Source organism: Hemitrygon akajei, chromosome 5 (genome assembly GCF_048418815.1).
Source record: "Hemitrygon akajei chromosome 5, sHemAka1.3, whole genome shotgun sequence".
NCBI lineage: Eukaryota > Metazoa > Chordata > Chondrichthyes > Myliobatiformes > Dasyatidae > Hemitrygon > Hemitrygon akajei.
The window spans coordinates 118965540-118984257 of NC_133128.1; the positions used below are offsets into that span (position 1 = coordinate 118965540).

Below are 18718 nucleotides of genomic sequence, written 5' to 3' on the forward strand. Positions count from 1 at the left end.
ACCCTCACTGAGTGCAGTATGGATTGACCCTCACTGGGTGCAGTATGAATTGACCCTCAATGGGTGCAGTGCAGAGTGACCCTCACTGGGTGCAGTATGGATTGACCCTCACTGGCAACAATGTGGACTGACCATCACTGGCCACTGTGTGGACTGAACCTCTCTGACCACAATGTGGACTGAACCTCTCTGACCACAATGTGGACTGACCACCACTGGCCGCAGTGTGGACTGAACCTCTCTGACCACAATGTGGACTGACCATCACTGGCCACTGTGTGGACTGAACCTCTCTGACCACAATGTGGACTGAACCTCTCTGACCACAATGTGGACTGACCATCACTGGCCACAGTGTGGACTGAACCTCTCTGACCACAATGTGGACTGACCATCACTGGCCGCAGTGTGGAGTGAACCTCTCTGACCACAATGTGGACTGACCATCACTGACCACAATGTGGACTGAACCTCTCTGACCACAATGTGGACTGAACCTCTCTGACCACAATGTGGACTGACCATCACTGACCACAATGTGGACTGAACCTCTCTGACCACAATGTGGACTGACCATCACTGACCACAATGTGGACTGAACCTCTCTGACCACAATGTGGACTGACCATCACTGGCCGCAGTGTGGACTGAACCTCTCTGACCAAAATGTGGACTGACCACCACTGGCCACTGTGTGGAGTGAACCTCTCTGACTACAATGTGGACTGACCACCACTGGCCGCAGTGTGGACTGAACCACTCTGACCACAATGTGGACTGACCACCACTGGCCACTGTGTGGACTGAACCTCTCTGACCACAATGTGGACTGAACCTCTCTGACCACAATGTGGACTGACCATCACTGACCACAATGTGGACTGAACCTCTCTGACCACAATGTGGACTGACCACCACTGGCCGCAGTGTGGACTGAACCTCTCTGACCACAATGTGGACTGACCACCACTGGCCACTGTGTGGACTGAACCTCTCTGACCACAATGTGGACTGAACCTCTCTGACCACAATGTGGACTGACCATCACTGACCACAATGTGGACTGAACCTCTCTGACTACAATGTGGACTGAACCTCTCTAACCACAATGTGGACTGACCACCACTGGCCACTGTGTGGACTGAACCTCTCTGACCACAGTGTGGACTGACCACCACTGGCCGCAGTGTGGACTGAACCTCTCTGACCAAAATGTGGACTGACCACCACTGGCCACTGTGTGGACTGAACCTCTCTGACCACAATGTGGACTGACCATCACTGACCACAATGTGGACTGAACCTCTCTGACCACAGTGTGGACTGACCACCACTGGCCGCAGTGTGGACTGAACCTCTCTGACCAAAATGTGGACTGACCACCACTGGCCACTGTGTTGAGTGAACCTCTCTGACCACAATGTGGACTGACCACCACTGGCCACTGTGTGGACTGAACCTCTCTGACCACAATGTGGACTGAACCTCTCTGACCACAATGTGGACTGACCATCACTGACCACAATGTGGACTGAACCTCTCTGACCACAATGTGGACTGACCACCACTGGCCACTGTGTGGACTGAACCTCTCTGACCACAATGTGGACTGAACCTCTCTGACCACAATGTGGACTGAACATCACTGACCACAATGTGGACTGAACCTCTCTGACCACAGTGTGGACTGACCACCACTGGCCGCAGTGTGGACTGAACCTCTCTGACAACAATGTGGACTGACCACCACTGGCCGCAGTGTGGACTGAACCTCTCTGACAACAATGTGGACTGACCACCACTGGCCACTGTGTGGACTGAACCTCTCTGACCACAATGTGGACTGAACCTCTCTGACCACAATGTGGACTGACCATCACTGACCATAATGTGGACTGAACCTCTCTGACCACCACTGGCCACTGTGTGGACTGAACCTCTCTGACCACAATGTGGACTGACCATCACTGACCACAATGTGGACTGAACCTCTCTGACCACAATGTGGACTGACCATCACTGGCCACTGTGTGGACTGAACCTCTCTGACCACAATGTGGACTGACCATCACTGGCCACAATGTGGAGTGAACCTCTCTGACCACAATGTGGACTGACCATCACTGGCCGCAGTGTGGAGTGAACCTCTCTGACCACAATGTGGACTGACCATCACTGGCCACGGTGTGGACTGAACCTCTCTGACCACAATGTGGACTGACCATCATTGACCACTGTGTGGACTGAACCTCTCTGACCACAATGTGGACTGACCATCACTGGCCACGGTGTGGACTGAACCTCTCTGACCACAATGTGGACTGACCATCACTGGCCGCGGTGTGGAGTGAACCTCTCTGACCACAATGTGGACTGACCATCACTGGCCGCGGTGCGGAGTGAACCTCTCTGACCACAATGTGGACTGACCATCACTGGCCACGGTGTGGACTGAACCTCTCTGACCACAATGTGGACTGACCATCACTGGCCGCGGTGCGGAGTGAACCTCTCTGACCACAATGTGGACTGACCATCACTGGCCACTGTGTGGACTGAACCTCTCTGACCACAGTGTGGACTGACCACCACTGGCCGCAGTGTGGACTGAACCTCTCTGACCAAAATGTGGACTGACCACCACTGGCCACTGTGTTGAGTGAACCTCTCTGACCACAATGTGGAGTGAACCTCTCTGACCACAATGTGGACTGACCATCACTGGCAGCGGTGCGGAGTGAACCTCTCTGACCAGAATGTGGACTGACCATCACTGGCCGCAGTGCGGACTGAACCTCTCTGACCACAATGTGGACTGACCATCACTGACCACAATGTGGACTGAACCTCACTGACCACAATGTGGACTGACCACCACTGGCCACTGTGTGGACTGAACCTCTCTGACCACAATGTGGACTGACCACCACTGGCCACTGTGTGGACTGAACCTCTCTGACCACAATGTGGACTGACCATCACTGACCACAATGTGGACTGAAACTCTCTGACCACAATGTGGACTGACCATCACTGGCCACAGTGTGGACTGAACCTCTCTGACCACAGTCCAGGGACTGCCCATTGGCCTCAATGCCCAAGGAGCAGCCTCACAGTTTAAATTATAGCAAATCCTGCAGGAAGATTTTACTTAATATAACTTAGTTTTTTTGATTTGGTGTATATTTTGATTGGATCTCAACACTGTGGCTTTAGTCGTCTAAAGCCGCACACCCCATGGAGAGCCTAGAGGAGTTTAACTGCATGTTAAAAACAGGTTTGAAAGGACAAGGTGTCTCTCTCTGATCTCCTGTGGTGTAGCTGTGGGCCACATCTAAGTGTAGTGCAGACAGTGGGTCCACCAAGTCCATGGAATGTTTGGTAACATAGTGTTTAGCACAAGCAATCTGTGATCAGTTTCTGTCACTTTCATTAAGGAGTTTGCACGCACTTCTTGTGACAGTGTGGGTTTGCTCCAGGTGCACCAGTGTCCTCCCACGTTCCAAAGATATATGGGTTAGAGTGAGTATGTTGTGGGCATGGTGACACTACTGGGTTGCCTAACATATATGAGTTGGTTGCTGACCAGTGCATCTCACTTTGTATTTTGATGTTTTGATGTACATGTGACAAAGAAAGCTGATCTTTAATGTTTACATTCTGATTCACCCCCAGACCTTTGGAAATATTTAGGTTAAGAACCATTCATGTGCCCGAAGTTGCAACAGTCCCAGAATTTGCCTCATCCAGTCCCCCGTGCTTGGGAAAAGTCAAAGCGTTAGATGGGATGACCTTCCACCCAGGGCTGTGGAGAGAGTGCAGAGGTGGGTGGTTGGAGCCATTGCCTCAGAGATCTGAAGACCCAGGCTTGATGCCGACCTCTGGTCCTGTCCCTGTGACATTGTGAGATTTAAGGAGAAGGATTAAAGTTTAGATTTATTTGTCACATGTATATCAAAGCCAACAGTGAAATGCATCATTTATGTCAAATCAATCAGCCACAAGTGCTGCCATGCTTCTGACACCAACGTATCCTGCCAACAACTCATGAATCCTAACATACACGCCTTGGCATGTTGATGGAAACTGAATCACCCAGAGGAAACCCATATGGTCGTGAGGAGAACACAAAGCTTGTTACAGGCAGCAGCTAGAATCGAACCTTAATTGGTGATGCTGGAGATGTAAGCCATTGAACTAACCATAATATCAGGCTGCCCTCTACATTACCATACCAGGTTTGATTAGACTCAAAGTTCAAAGATTGCTGTGTCCAATCTAGAACCTATCAATCTCCGCCTTAAATACACCCAACAACCTGGCCTCTACAATGGCGTGTGGTAACAAATTCCACAAATTCACCACCCTCTGACTAAATAAATTTCTCAGCATCTGTTTTAAATGTATACCCTTCTATCCTGAGGCTGTGCCCTATTGTCCTAGACTGCCCCACCATGGGAAACATTCTTTTCACATCTACTCTGTCTAGGCTTTTCCACATTCAAAGGGATTTATTGTGATCTCCTCCCCACCATTCTTCTAAATTCCAGTGAGTACAGGCCCAGAACCATCAAGCGTTCTTCATACCCTTTCATTCCCAAAATCTTCCTTGTGAACCTCTTGAATGCCAGCATATCTTTTCTTAGATAAGGAGCTGAAAACTGTTCACGATACGCAAAGTAAGGCCTCCTCAGTGCGTTATAAAACCTTGGTGTCACATCCCTGCTCTTGTATTCTAGACCTCTTGAAATGAATGCTAACATTACATTTGCCTTTCTCACCACCGACTCAACCTGCAGGTTAACCTTTAGGTGTTCTGCCCAAGGACTCCCAAGTTACTTTACATCTCAGATTTTTGGATTTCCTCCCCGTTTAGAAAATAGTCTGCACACTTATTTCTGCTACTAAAGTGCATGACCATTCATTTTCCAACATTGTACTTCATTTGCCAATTTTTTGCCCATTCTCCTAATCTGTCTAAGTCCTTCTGCATCATACCTGTTTCCTCAACACTACCTGCCCCTCCATCAATCTTCGTATCATCTGCAAACCTGGCAGCAAAGCCATCTTTTCCATCATCTAAATCTTTGATACGTAGCATAAAAAGAAGCGGTCCCAACACCGACCCCTGCGGAACACCACTAGTCAGCCAACCAGAGCAAAGGATCCTTTTATTCCCACTCACTGCCTCCTACCAATCAGCCAATAATCTAAGCATGCTAGTAACTTTCCTGTAATATCATGGGCTCTTCATTTGGCATCATGTGTGACACCTTGTCAAAGGCCTTCCGAAAATCCAAATATATAACATCCACTGCATCCTCTTTATCGATCCTACTTGTAATCTCCTCAAAGAATTCCAACAAATTTGTCAGGCAAGATTTTCCCTTCAGGAAACCATGCTGACTTTGTCCTATCTTGTCCTGTGCTCCATCTTCTCATCCTTAACAACTGACTCTAACATCTTCCCAACCATGAGGTCAGGCTAACCAGTCTATAATTTAACGAGAACATGAGCTGGGAAGTCCTTGAAAGTAAGTCTATAGGTTGTGAAGTCAGTTTAGCATTGAGGTGAGTGAACAGAATGGATGTAGAGAGGATGTTTTCTATAATGGGTGAGTGTAGGACCATGGGCACCACTTTAGATAACAGGCGTCTATTTAAAACAGAGATGAGGAAGAATTTCTTTAGTCAGAGGGTGGTGAATTCATGGAATTCATTGTCACTGATGGCTGTGGAGGCCAAGCACTGGGTATTTTTAAAGCAGAGGCAGGAAAATGGGGCTGAGAGGGATAATAAATCAGCCATGATAAAATGGTGGAGCAGACTCAATGGGCTGAATGGCCTAATTCTGCTCCAATGCCTTATGGTTTTATTGGACACTGAATTCCCCTCAGTCTGTAGGTGAGGAAGTTAATAGGGACATGTGGAGTATAGTATATATAGGGATAGTATAAAGGAGTGGCTGGTACGGACCTGGTGGGCCAAAGGCCTTGCTGTAGGCTGTCTGGCTTTGTGGCTCCATGACCTCGGTGAAAGGCCTGATGGCCCGCTTCCAATTCCGTTGCTTTAGTTCCCTTCAGAGGACACAACAATGTGAAAGAGCAACTTTCACCGATACTCAGCCATCAGTTTTGTCGAAACTGAGCTAAAGATAGATTCAGACTGGATGGGACAATAGTGGTTGGAAAATGAGTCAGTCAGGTTGCCTCTCATGTTATTGCTGTTTCATAAGGCAGCTTTTGAGATGTAGCTGACTGACCCTTCGCACACAGAGGAACAGATTCTGCTGAGACATCATGGCATGATCAGTGAATGTACCAGAGAATGCTGCTCCTGCACAACATTTACACTTAAAGAGCTGCTGGGGATATCCCCCATTTAGATGGTTTGCAAGCCGAGAGGGTGGTTAAGAAATCATACCATGTGTTGGCCTTCGTTAGTTATGGGATTAAGTTCAAGAGCCATGAAGTAATGTTGCAACTCTATAAAACTCTAATTATTAGTGCAATATATTGAATTGAGTATGATGTATGATTGGCTGACTGGCAGGAGAGAAAGAGTAGGAATACAAGAGGCCTATACTGGTTGGCTCCTGGTGACTAGCAATGTTCCACAGAGGTCGATATGCAACCAGTTCTTTTCATGTTATATGTCAATGATTTGGATTACGGAATTGATGGCTTCGTTACCAAGTTTGCAGATGATAGGTGGAGGGGCAGGTAGTGCTGAGGAAGCAGGGAGTCTGCAGAAGGACTTAGGCAGATTGGGAGAATGGGCAAAGAAGTGGCAGATGGAATATAGTGTAGGGAAGTGTATTGTCAAGCACTTTGCTGGAAGGAATAAAGGTGAAGACAATTTTCTAAACAGAGACAATTTAAAAATGAGAGTAGCAGACGGACTTTGGAGTCCTTGTGCAGGATTCCCTGAAGGATAACTTGCAGGTTGAGTTGGTGGTAAGGAAGGCAAATGTAATGTTAGCATTCATTTCGAGGGAACTAAAATCCAAAATCAAGGGTGTAATGCTGAGGCTTTGTAAGGCATTGGTTAGAGCACATTTGGAGGATAGTGAGCAATTTTGGAAGCCAGAGCTGGAGTTCCTAAGGCAGTTCTACGCTGAGTTCAACATTGAATGGCAATTCCTGCTGCAGCGTGAGGGCCAAACTGTATTGGAACATGTAGATTGTCTCCAATGCCAGCTTAGGAAATTTAACATCTCAGGCATATCCTAATGAATTTTTACTCAGCCATCGTTGAGAGTGTTGTGATCACCTCTGTCACTGTTTTGTTCCCCACTGCCTCCTCCCTCTCTAAGTCTTGGTTTCAGTGAGTGATCCACTCAGCAGAGTTCATTGGCTGTCAGCTACCGACATTAAAAGATTTGTTTATTGCCAGAGCGAAGAGAAGAGCTGAAAAAATTACTGCTGTCTCCACTCACCTTAACAGTCACCAATTCACCAAATTGCCGTCAGGGAGACGCTACAACTCTATCATCACCAGGACTACACGTCATCTCCGAAACTTCTTCCCTGTAGCTATCCAGCTTCTCAACAAATCTCTCTCAGGTGTAATGCCCCAACTGTCCCTGCACAACATCCGATAAAAGGCCTTTCCGGCTCACCTTGTTCTGCTGATAATTGGTTAATCAGTTCGTGGTCACATTTATTTAAGTTTGATTGGTGATGTTTACGCATGTGGCTGTTCTGCTGAATGTTGATTGGCCATGGCTATTTACACTATTAAAGTTTTGCTTTATTTGTCAAACATACATTGAAACATCCAGTGAAACATGTCAACTGTGCCAAATCAAATCCATGTCGCTTGAGCTATGGGGCAGCCTACAAATGTTGCCACAAGTCCAGTATTAACACAGCAGGCTTACAGCTCACTACCCCTCACCTTTGGAATGTGGAAAGAAACCCACACGGTCATGAGGAGAAGGTACAAACTCCTTACAGAGGGCACTGGGAACTGAACGCCTATCAGTAATTACACTAACCACTATGTCACTGTGCTGCCATCTATACCACCATGTCGAGTTTGACTTTTACTCAAAGTCCGAAGTAAAAATTTATTATGAAAGTGGTGGGTGCATGGAGCTCGCTGCCGGGGTATGTGGTCGAGGCAGGTACATTCGGGACATTTAAGAAACTCTTAGCCACATGGATGATAGAAAAATGATGGGGTCTTTGTGGGAGGGAAGAGTTACATTGAATAATGTCAGAACAACATCATAAGCTTTAGTTTTACGGTCTACGTTGCTGAGATATACATTTATGTTTGCATATATGCTCAGTGGCCACTTTATTAGGTATACCTATACATCTGCTCATTAATGCAAATATCTGATCAGTCAATCATATGGCAGCAACTCAATGCATAAAAGCATGCAGACACGGTCAGGAGATTCAGTTGATGATCAGATCAAACATCAGAATAGGGAAGAAATGTGATCTAAGTGACTTTGGCTGTGGAATAATTGTTGCTGCCAGATGGGGCGGTTCGAGTATCTCTGAAACTGCTGGTCTCCTCGGACTTTCCCACAAAACAGCCTCTAGAGGTTACAGAGGATGGTGCACAAAAAAACATCCAGTGAGCAGCAGTTCTGTGGGGGGGGGGGGGGGGAATGCCTTGTTAATGAGAGAGGTGAGAGGAGAATGGCCAGACTGGTTCAAGCTGACAGGAAGGCGACAGTAACTCAAACAACTACATGTTACAGCAGAAGCACAGCTCTGAATGCACAAAATGTTCAACCTTCAACAGCAACAGAAGATCACAGACATACACTCAGAGGCCACTTTATTTGGTACAAGACATACCTAATAAAGAGGCCACTGTGTACCACCTTGTGATACATTTTCGTGCAGGCATTCTACAGGAAATTAAAGACAAGTAGGCAACATACAAATGTGTTATCAGAGTGGGCAACACACACAAAATGCTGGAGGAGGGTTTCAGCATGAAAGATCGTCTTTCCATTCATTTCCATAGACGTTGCCTGACCTGCTGAGTTGAGTTCCTCCAGTATTTTGTGTGTGTTACTCTGGATTTCCAGTCTTTCTCCTGTTTCTTATCAGAGTGGGCTCTGTGATCTGACTTACCGTTGCTGGTCTTCTCTGCAGCGTCCATCACTCACTTGTTATTCTGAGAATGAAACCTTCTGATGCAGCACGTTCCAGGCATCTGTTCGTCTGTGTGGTGATGATTTTCCGTGGCCTGATTTGAGGAAGTTGAGAGAAGAGCATATGATCTGTGGTTGTTCTGAGCTGACCTCAAAGCACAAACTGGCTTGTCATGTAACGAGAAATCCAGGGAATGAAAACAGCATGAAGTACAAACACAAGGGAGGCTGCAGATGCTGGAATTCCAGAGCAAGACACACAAAACGCTGGAGGAACTCAGCAGGTCAGGCAGCATCTATGGAAAAGAGTACAGTCGATGTATCGGGCTGAGACCCTTCATCAGGACTGGAAATGAAGGGGGAAGAACCCAGCATAAGAAGGTAGGGTAGGGGGATGAGTACAAGCTGGCAGAAGATAGGTGAGGGGGAAGGTTGATGAGTAGGGAGGGTGGACGAAGTAAGAAGCTGTGAGGGAACAGATGGAAAAGGTAAAGGGCTGGAGAAGAAGGATTCTGATAGGAAAGGTGAGTGAGCCATGGGAGAAAGGGAAGGAGGAGTGTAACCAGTGGGAGTTGAGGAGGAGAAGAAAAGTGGCGAGAGGGGAACCAGAATGGGGAATGATGTGAGGAATACCAAATGGCTGGGTCGTGCAATGAGGATATTCAGTCATTGAATAACAGTAACCACAAGAATTAAAACAAAAAGTGAACAGCACGACAGCATGAAAGCCTTACCCTGGTCTGTCCTCCCAAAGTACAACACCTCACACTTATCTGCATTGAATCCCATCCACCATTTTTTTGTCCCCCATTACTACCTCACCAGCATCATTTTCCAATGGTCCAATATCAACTCTCACCTCCCTTCTATTCTATATGTAAATGAAAAACTTTATATTATTGGCTAGTTTGCCCTCATATTTCATCTTTTCCCTTCTTATAGTGTTTTTAGTTGCCTTTTGTTGGATTTTAAAAGCTTCCTAATCATCCAACTTCCCACTCACTTTTACAACCTTATATGCCCTTTCCTTTTATGCAGTCCTTAACTTTCCTTGTAGCGGGTTGCCTACCCGCTATTTGAGAACTACTTCTGTGGGACAGACCTATTCTGTGCCTTGTCAACTATTCCCAGAAATTTCAGCTATCTCTGCTTTGCCGTCATCCCCACCAGTATCCTCCTCCAATCCACCTAGGCAAGCTCTTCTCTCGAGCCTCTGCAATTCCCTTTATTCCATTGTGATATTGATACATACGTGTGGTGAACTACACATACCTGTCTGGACACGCCCCCCCACTGACTGCCCCTGTGGCTCCTCCCACAGACCCCGGTATAAAGGCAATTGGAGACACAGCCCCGGCCTCAATCTCCAGGATGTTGTGTGGTGGTCACTTGCTGCTTGTTCTTTCTTCCAGCCAATAAAAGCCTATATCTCGCCTCACGTCTCCGAGAGTTATTGATGGTGCATCAATATGACTTCTGCTTTTCCCTCTCAAAATGATGTATGAATTCAATCATATTAAGATCACTGCCTCCCAAGGGTTCCTTTACGTTAAGCTGACTAATAAAATCTCGGTTATTACACAACACCCAATTTAAGATAGCCTTTCCCAAGTAAGCTCGAACACAAGCTGCCCTAAAAAGCCATCTCCTAGGCACTCAACAAATGCCCTCTGTTGTGATCTGACACCAACCTGCATGTTGGTATTACAATTACAATTACAATTGTGACATCACCTGCTTCACATGCCTTTTCCAGTTCCCTTTGCAATCTTTACCCCACATCTTGGCTACTATTTAGATAGATAGATAGATAGATAGATAGATAGATAGATAGATAGATAGATAGATAGATAGATAGATACTTTATTCATCCCCATGGGGAAATTCAACTTTCCAATGTCCCATACACTTGTTGTACAACTTGTTGTACACTTGTTTGGAGGCCTATATATGATTCCCATAATGGTTTTTTACCCTTGCAGTTTCTTAACTCCACCCACAAAGACTAGACTTTCTCTGACCCTATTTCACCTCTTTCTAAAGATGTAATTCCATCTCTTACCAACAGAACCACACCATCACCTATGCCTTCCTGCCTGTCCTTTTAATACAAAGTATATCCTTTGATGTTAAGCTCCCAATTATGACCTTCTTTCAGCCACAACTCAGTGATGCCCACAATGTCATACCAATCAATTTCTAATAAGGTGGCCACGAGTTTGTCCATTTTATTCTGAATGCTACGTGCATTTAAATACAGCACCTTCAGTCCTGCATTCTTCACCCTAATGGTGACCTGATAGAGGTGTATGAGATGATGAGAGGCATTGATCACGTGGACAGTCAGAGGTTTTTTCCCAGGGCTGAAATGACTAGCACGAGAGATCACAGTTTTAAGGTGCTGAGGAGCAGGTACAGGGGAGATGCCAGGGGTAAGTTTTTTACGCAGAGAGCGGTGTGTGTGTGGAATGGGCTGCCGGTGATGGTGGTGGAGGTGGATACGATAGGGTCTTTTAAGAGACTCCTGGATAGGTTCGTGGAGCTTAAAAAAATAGAGGGGAAAAATAGGTAACCCTAGGTAGTTTCTAAGGTAGGGACGTGTTTGGCACAGCTTTGTGGGCCGATGGGCCTGTATTGGGCTGTAGGTTTTCTATGTTTCTATCTGCTTGTAAACCTCTTGGCTCATCCTCAGCTCTATCACACTGGTTCCCATCCCCCATCCCCGCCATATTCATTTAAACCACCCCCAACTGCTCTAGTAAACCTGCCTGCAAGGATATTGGTCCCCCTCGGATTCAGGTGCAACCCGTCTCTTTTGTACAGGTCACGCCTGCCCCAGAGGATGTCCCAATGACCCAGAAATCTGTATCTCTGCCCCCTGCTCCAATTCTTCAGCCACGCACTTATCCACAGCCACTTTCTGTTCCTATCCTCACCGTCACGTGGCACAGGCAGCAATCCTGAGATTACTACCCTCGAGGTCCTTCCTTCCTTCCTAACTCCCTGTAATCGGGTTTCAGAACCTCCTCCGTTTTTCTACCTGTGTGGTTGGTACCAATATGTACCCCAACCTCTGGCTGCTCACCCTCCCATTTCAGGATACCGTGGACGCGTTCAGAAATATCATGAACCTTGCACCTGGGTGGAAAACCACCACCCGTTTCTCCTTTTCACATCCACAGAAGCGCCTGTCTGTCCTACTGACTATAGAGTCCCTTATTACTGCTGCCATCCTCTTCAGTTTCCTGCCCTTCTGAGCCACAGGGCCAGACTCAGTGCCAAAGGCTCGGCCACTGCTGCTTCCCCCAGGTAGGTCATTCCCCACCACCAACAGCACTCAAAGTGGAGTACTCATTGTTGAGGGGGACAGCCACAGGGGTGCTCTCCACTATCTGACGTTCTCCCTTCCCTCTCCTGACAGTCACTTCTTGTAGCCTCGGGGTGATTACCTCCCTGTCGTTGGGTATATTTAGAGCAGAGTTCGATATGTTCTTGGTTAGTAAGAATCAAGTCAAAAGTTACAGGGAGAAGGCAAGAAAATGTGGTTGAGTGGGAAAATAAATCACCCATGATGGAGAGACGGGGCAGACTCGATGGGTCGAATGGCCTAATTCTGTTCCTGTGTCTAATGGTCTTATGAAAAACAAGAAGCACATCAGAAGCAAAGTTCTCTCAGGGATCAGCAGATGCATGTGGAGCGAACGTTTCCCCTGGTGAAACCTGGTCAGGGATTCATGGTCTTAGAACGAGGACGCAGATCGTATCCTTGTCTTAGAACAAGAAGACAGACCTTTAAAACCAGAATAAGAAGCTGGTCTAAAATGACTGGCATATGTCGTGAAATCTGTTGTTTTGTGTACTTAATCATAAAAAACTATAAATGACAATAAGTTATACGTAAATTAAATAAGCAGTGCAAAAAGAGAACAGGTAAAGAGAAAAAATAGTGAAGTAGCGTACATAGGTTCATTATCCATTCAAATATCTGATGGCGCTGGGAAGAAGCTCTTGCTGAATGGTTGAGTGTGTTCCTTCAGGCTCCTGTACCTCCTCCCTAGTGGTAGCAATGAGAAGAGGACATGTCCTGGGTAATGGGGGTCCTTTATGATAGATGCCGCCTTTCTGAGGCATCTCTGTTTGAGGATGTCCTCATTGCTGGGGAGGCGAGTGCCCATGATGGAGCTGGCTGGGCTTACAACTTCCTGCAGCTTTTCCCGATCCTGTGCAGCGGCCCCTCCGTACCAGACGGTGATGCAACCTGTTAGAATGCTCTCCCTGAATCTGTAGAAATTTGCGAGTGTCTTTGGCAACATTCAAAACCTCCTGTAACTCTTAACGAAGTCGTGCCATCAGGACGAAATTTTTTATTCAATGTGCTGTAAAGGCTGATTTATGCTTCTCGTAGTAGCCTACTCCACAGCATTCGTAAGTGGCCTGTGCCATTGTGAGCATTTATACCTGTGTGTCGGTGTGTCTGCGTCGCTCTGCAATTCACTGCCAAAAGGCTAGACGGTGGTGGGGTTTCTATGCCTCTGTGTAGAGTTTCTTCACGTACTTCAAAGAATGGCGACTGAGCGCATCATGTTGGAGTTGGAGCTAATAAATGTTGAACTAGGGTTACTTTTATTGAAATTACTTCAACGCAGAAAAGAGAGAAGACGTCGGAGGAGATGGTGTGTACGACCATTGAACAGATTGAGGCAGAGGGAGGGTGAATTTTCTGTGCTTGTCCGGCCACTGAGAGACATGGACGAGGAAATGCATTTCAAATATTTTCGGATGTCGGCAGGTAGATTTGACGATTTGGTTCAAAGCCTCCAACCATTAATTTCGCATCAGTGTACGCACAGTATGCCTATAGACAGGAGGAAATGCGATGCTACCAAGCGGCCCAATCACAGTTGTTGCCGTCTGCGTCACCGCGATGCGCATTACATTTTTGGAGAGGTGCGCATCATGCTCTGGCATAGGGTAGGGCGTAGGGTACAGCGTAGGTTACGCGGCTACGCTGTACCTACGGCGTTCATCTGACGCAGAAGTATAAATAAACCTTAAGTCTTTGGAATTCTCCACCCTGAGGGCCGTGGAGGCAGTCTGCTCATTGAAAACAAAGGCGGCTACACCTCTGGATATTAAATGAGTTAACAGACAGTGCAGAAAGATGGTGCTAAGATAGCCTCTCACCCTCTGGGGCCTGATGAATGGTAGAACAAGACTGAGAGGCTCCAGCTTAAGTTCAAGTTGAATTGTCATTCAACCATACATGAGTACAGCCAGACGAAACAGTGTTCCTCCGGGGCCAAGGTGCAAAACACAGACCCAACAGTCACACAGAACAAGGCACATATAAGACAGCAGTAAACATACAATAGGTATATATAATACTGCCCAAGTCCAGAAGTCGAACAGCTGAAGCCTGGAGGCCCAGGCCCTGTCCTGGAGTTGGAGGTCTATCCGTGTCTGTCGGAGGATGGGAGTGAGGAAAGGGGTTTGCCTTGCTGTTGTTGTTTCGTTACTTGAGTTCTGTGTTTGTGGTGAACTACATATACCTGTCTGGACACGCTCCCTGCGGACTGCTCCTGTGGCTCCTCCCACAGACCCCTGTATAAAGGAGATTGAGGTCTGAGCCCGGCCTCTCTGTCTCCAGGATGTAGTTTGGTGGTCAATCACTGCTTGTTCCTTCTCCCAGTCAATAAAAGCCGATAGCTCGCCTTCACGTCTCAGAGTGAGTTATTGATGGTGTTGTTCTGCCGAGCGTGGTAGGCATGTGCTATGTTGTGTGGCGGCATTGGCAGGCTGCCCTCAGCACATCCTCAGGCTGTGGTGGTTGTCAACGGAAATGATACATTTCACTGTGTACACGTGATTAATAAATCTAAATCTGAATCTGATTCTGACTCTAAGTGGATGGCCATCACGGTGACCCACGGCTGACTAATCACGGTGTCGGTATCTTTCACCAAAGTGTGAGCTTTGCTGAGTCACGGACTGTGTCAGTCATCTTGCAGTTCAGTCTGTAGACTGGAAGGAGGAGAGCTGTTGTAAACGGCATCGGGTAGTCTGGCAGCCCAGGCTGCTACTGAGGACCTGAGGAGAGCCGGTTGCCGACGGCAGTTCACAGCGCTCTGGTAAGTAAAGCGCAGCTCATCCAATCTCGATGAAAGGATCAGTGGTGGTGAAGCACCCGCAGCGCACTGCCCGGGGAGGGAATAGAGGCAGAGAGAACCCCAACTTTCGACAGGAACGTGAACGGGCAGCGGACAGGGCAGGTGGGATTACACTCAGGGTCACAATCCAGTTTATTATCGCTGCCTTGTAGGACATGAAACGCTGTTACCCAGCAGTGTCCGAATGCCCTGTCACACCCCACCCCACCCCCACCCCCAACTCCCCAACTCACGGACACACTCACATCCTTCACTGGTCACTTCTCAGCTTTTGTTGCTGCAGTTTCACGTATTGACAGGACTGCTCGTTTTATAACAGTGCCAGTAACATCATACTGTCTTCCAGAAACATGCACCTTATGTCAACCTGTCCATCTTCAGGCCACGTCACTCAGGGTGTGTGCTAATATTGCTCTGTGTCTGTATATATGGTAACTATATGTGTTGTGTGCTTTGGCCCCAGAAAAGCAATGTCTCGTTTAGCTATATGTAATTTATCGGGAAGTGGGGCTCAGAAGGGGAAATAAAGCAACAGCTATGATTAAGTGGCAGGGCAGACTCGATGGGCCAAATGGCCTCATTCTACTCTTATGTCTTATGGTCATGTGCATGATTAAATGACTGTAAACCTGAACTTGCAATTTGTTGTTTCGTGGCAGCAGTGCTATGCAATGACAGAACAATTACCATAAAATTACAAAATAAATAGATAGTGCAAAAGAAAAAGAAATTAGTGAGGTCATGACAGTCTCGGCCTGAAACGTCGACGGTACTTTTTCCCATGGACGCTGCCCGGCCTGCTGCGTTCCTCCAGCATTTTGTGTGTGTTGCTCGGATTTCCAGCATCTGCAGACTTCCTCTTGCTAGTGAGGTCGTGATCTTGGGTTCATGGACGGTTCAGAAACCCGATGGCAGAGGAGAGGAGGCTGTTCCTAAAACATTGAGTGTGTGTCCTCAAGCTCCCCGACCTCCTTGCTGGTGGAAGAAATGTGGAGAGGGCATGTCCAGGAAGAAGGCAGAAGAGCCTGCTCCTGTGTGGTACTGTTCCATGTTCATCGAAATAAAGATAGCTGCAGATATACAGAACATAGACCATCGAACGGCATTTAAAATCTGATTGCACTGTACACTTTACAAATGACAACCCAGAAACAGTTGTACGTCCAGAATTGAAAGGGAAAGGTGGGGGGGCTCAGGAAGTTTATAATCACCAGGCAAGTGGGAATGAACAAGCAGTTAGAACTGCAGCTGAGCAGTCGTCAGGTCCTGAGGGACTTCGACCAAGACGTAGCCATAGTCATTGAGTCACAGAGCAGTATAGTGCAGAACCAGGCCCTTCGCTCCATCTAGTCCATGTTATTTTGCCTCATCCCATCAGCCTGCACCTGGACCTCCAATCCATGTACTTACCCAAACTTCTCCAAATGTTGGAATCCAACACGTATCTATCACTTCCGCTGGCTGCTCGTTCCACTCTCTCATCATCCTCTGAGTGAAGAAGTTCCCCTCGGGTTCCTCTTCAACATTTCCCTTTCCATTCGTGGCGGTGGAGGCTCATTCTCCAGACTGGAGGCCTGTGACCAGAGGCCACACCCTGTGACCACGGGGATCTGTGCCACGACCACTTTTGTTTATCATCTATATTAGCGATTTGGACAAGAATTCCTAAGTTTGCAGACTATGCCAAAATTGGTGAGGGAGTGGATAGTGAGGAAGGAAAACTTAGAGTTATATGGGGAACAGACAGGAGGTTCTGTCAGCCTGATAGAGATGCCCGCATGGTGTGTTGCCTCCCGGGTGCCAGGGTACTGGATGTCTAGGATTGGGTGCAGAGTATTCTGAAGGGAGAGGGTGAACAGCCAGAAGTCTTTGTACACGTTGGTACCAATGACATAGTTAGAAAGAGGAAGGAGGTCCTGAAGAGAGAATTCAGGGAGGTGGGTAGGAAGCTGAAAAGCAGGACCTCCAGGGTAGTAATCTCAGTATTGCTGCCTGTGCCAAGTGCTAGCGAGTACAAGAATAGCATGTTCAGGCATATTAATGTGTGGCTGAGAGGCTGGTGTAGGGGGCAGGGCTTTGGGTTCCTGGATCATTGGGGCCTCTTCTGGGGGAGGTACGACCTGTACAAAAAGGACCCCAAAGGGGTCCAATATCCTAGCAGGCAGGTTTAATAGAGCTGTTGGGTTGGGGGGGGGGGGGGGAGTTTAAACTAATTTGGCAGGACTGAGGAAGGGAAAAACAGAAATAAATCAAAGATAGCATACAACAGAGATTATAGAAAGGACAGGCAGGAAATGAGGCATAATCACAGCCAGTGGGATCATTTACAGTCAAAAAGAGGTGTGGTGCAGTTAAAATAGAAAGCAACGAATGCTGAACTGAAAGTGTTATATTTGAATGCACACAGCATAAGAAATAAAATGGGCAGTCTTGAAATTCAGCTACAGATTAGCAAGTATAACATTGTGGCCATCTCTGAAACTTGGCTAAAGGATGGCTGCCATTGGGAGCTGAATGTCCAAGGATATACGGTGTATCAGAAAGATAGGTTAGTAGGCAGAGGGGGTGGTGTGGCCCTGTGTACACAAAATAATATTAAATCATTAGAAAGGGATGACATACGATCAGAAGCTGTACAGTTGTATGGGTTGAGTTAAGAAATTGAAAGGGTAAAAACACCCTAATGGCAGTTGTACACAGGCCTCCAAACAGCAGCCGGGATGCGGATTACAAATTACAGCAGCAGATAGAAAAGGCGTGTCAGAAGGGCAATGTCATGATCATCGTTGGGGATTTTAACATGAAAGTGGATTGGGAAAACCAGGCCAGTACTGGACCTCAAGAGAGAGAATTTGTAGGATGTCTGAGGGATGGCTTTTTAGAGCAGCTTGGGGATTGGCTGTACTGGATTGGGTGTTGTGCAGTGATCCGGAGGTGATAAGAGAGCTTAATGTTAAGGAACCCTTAGGGAACAGTGATCACAATGTGATCGAGGTCACTTTGAAATTTGAGAAGGAGAAACAAAATTCCAGTGTGTCAGCATTACATTGGAATAAAGGAAATTACAATGGCGTGAGAGGGGAACTGGCCAAAGTTGACTGGAAAGAGACCCTAGCAGGAAGGACAGCAGAGCAGCAATGGCTGGAGTTTCTGCGAAAAATGAGGGAAGTGCAAGACAGATATATTCCAAATAAGAAGAAATTTTTGGATGGAAGAAGGACTCTACCGTGGCTGACAAGTGAAGTCAGAGCCAAAGTAAAAGCAAAAGAGAGGGCATATAAGGAAGCCAAAGCTAGTGGGAAGATAAAGGAAACATCTTGAAGAAGGAAACTAAGAAAGTCATTAGGAAGGAAAAGACGAATTATGAAAGGAAATTGGTGACTAATATCAAAAGATACTAAAAGCTTTTTTAAGTATATAAAGGGTAAAA

At 46.9% G+C, this 18718-nt stretch overlaps 1 protein-coding gene across 3 annotated transcripts in view; it reads right to left on the reverse strand.

Annotated features, from left to right (window-relative positions):
- Window positions 1-17343, reverse strand: part of LOC140728108 (natural resistance-associated macrophage protein 2-like) — a 60888-nt gene extending 43545 nt beyond the window's left edge. Inside the window, exons 1-2 of one of the 3 annotated variants that reach the window (XM_073046309.1) lie at window positions 16699-17343; window positions 9102-9216 (exon numbers count right to left, since the gene is read on the reverse strand). In XM_073046309.1, the coding sequence (XP_072902410.1) occupies window positions 9102-9129 (28 nt within the window). In that variant the 5' untranslated portion in view covers window positions 9130-9216; window positions 16699-17343. Of the gene's footprint in view, window positions 1-9101; window positions 9217-10393; window positions 10413-16698 lie in introns of those variants that run through there. The other 2 variants (XM_073046307.1, XM_073046308.1) reach the window with 2 other exon arrangements.
- Window positions 17344-18718: the final 1375 nt, after the last annotated feature.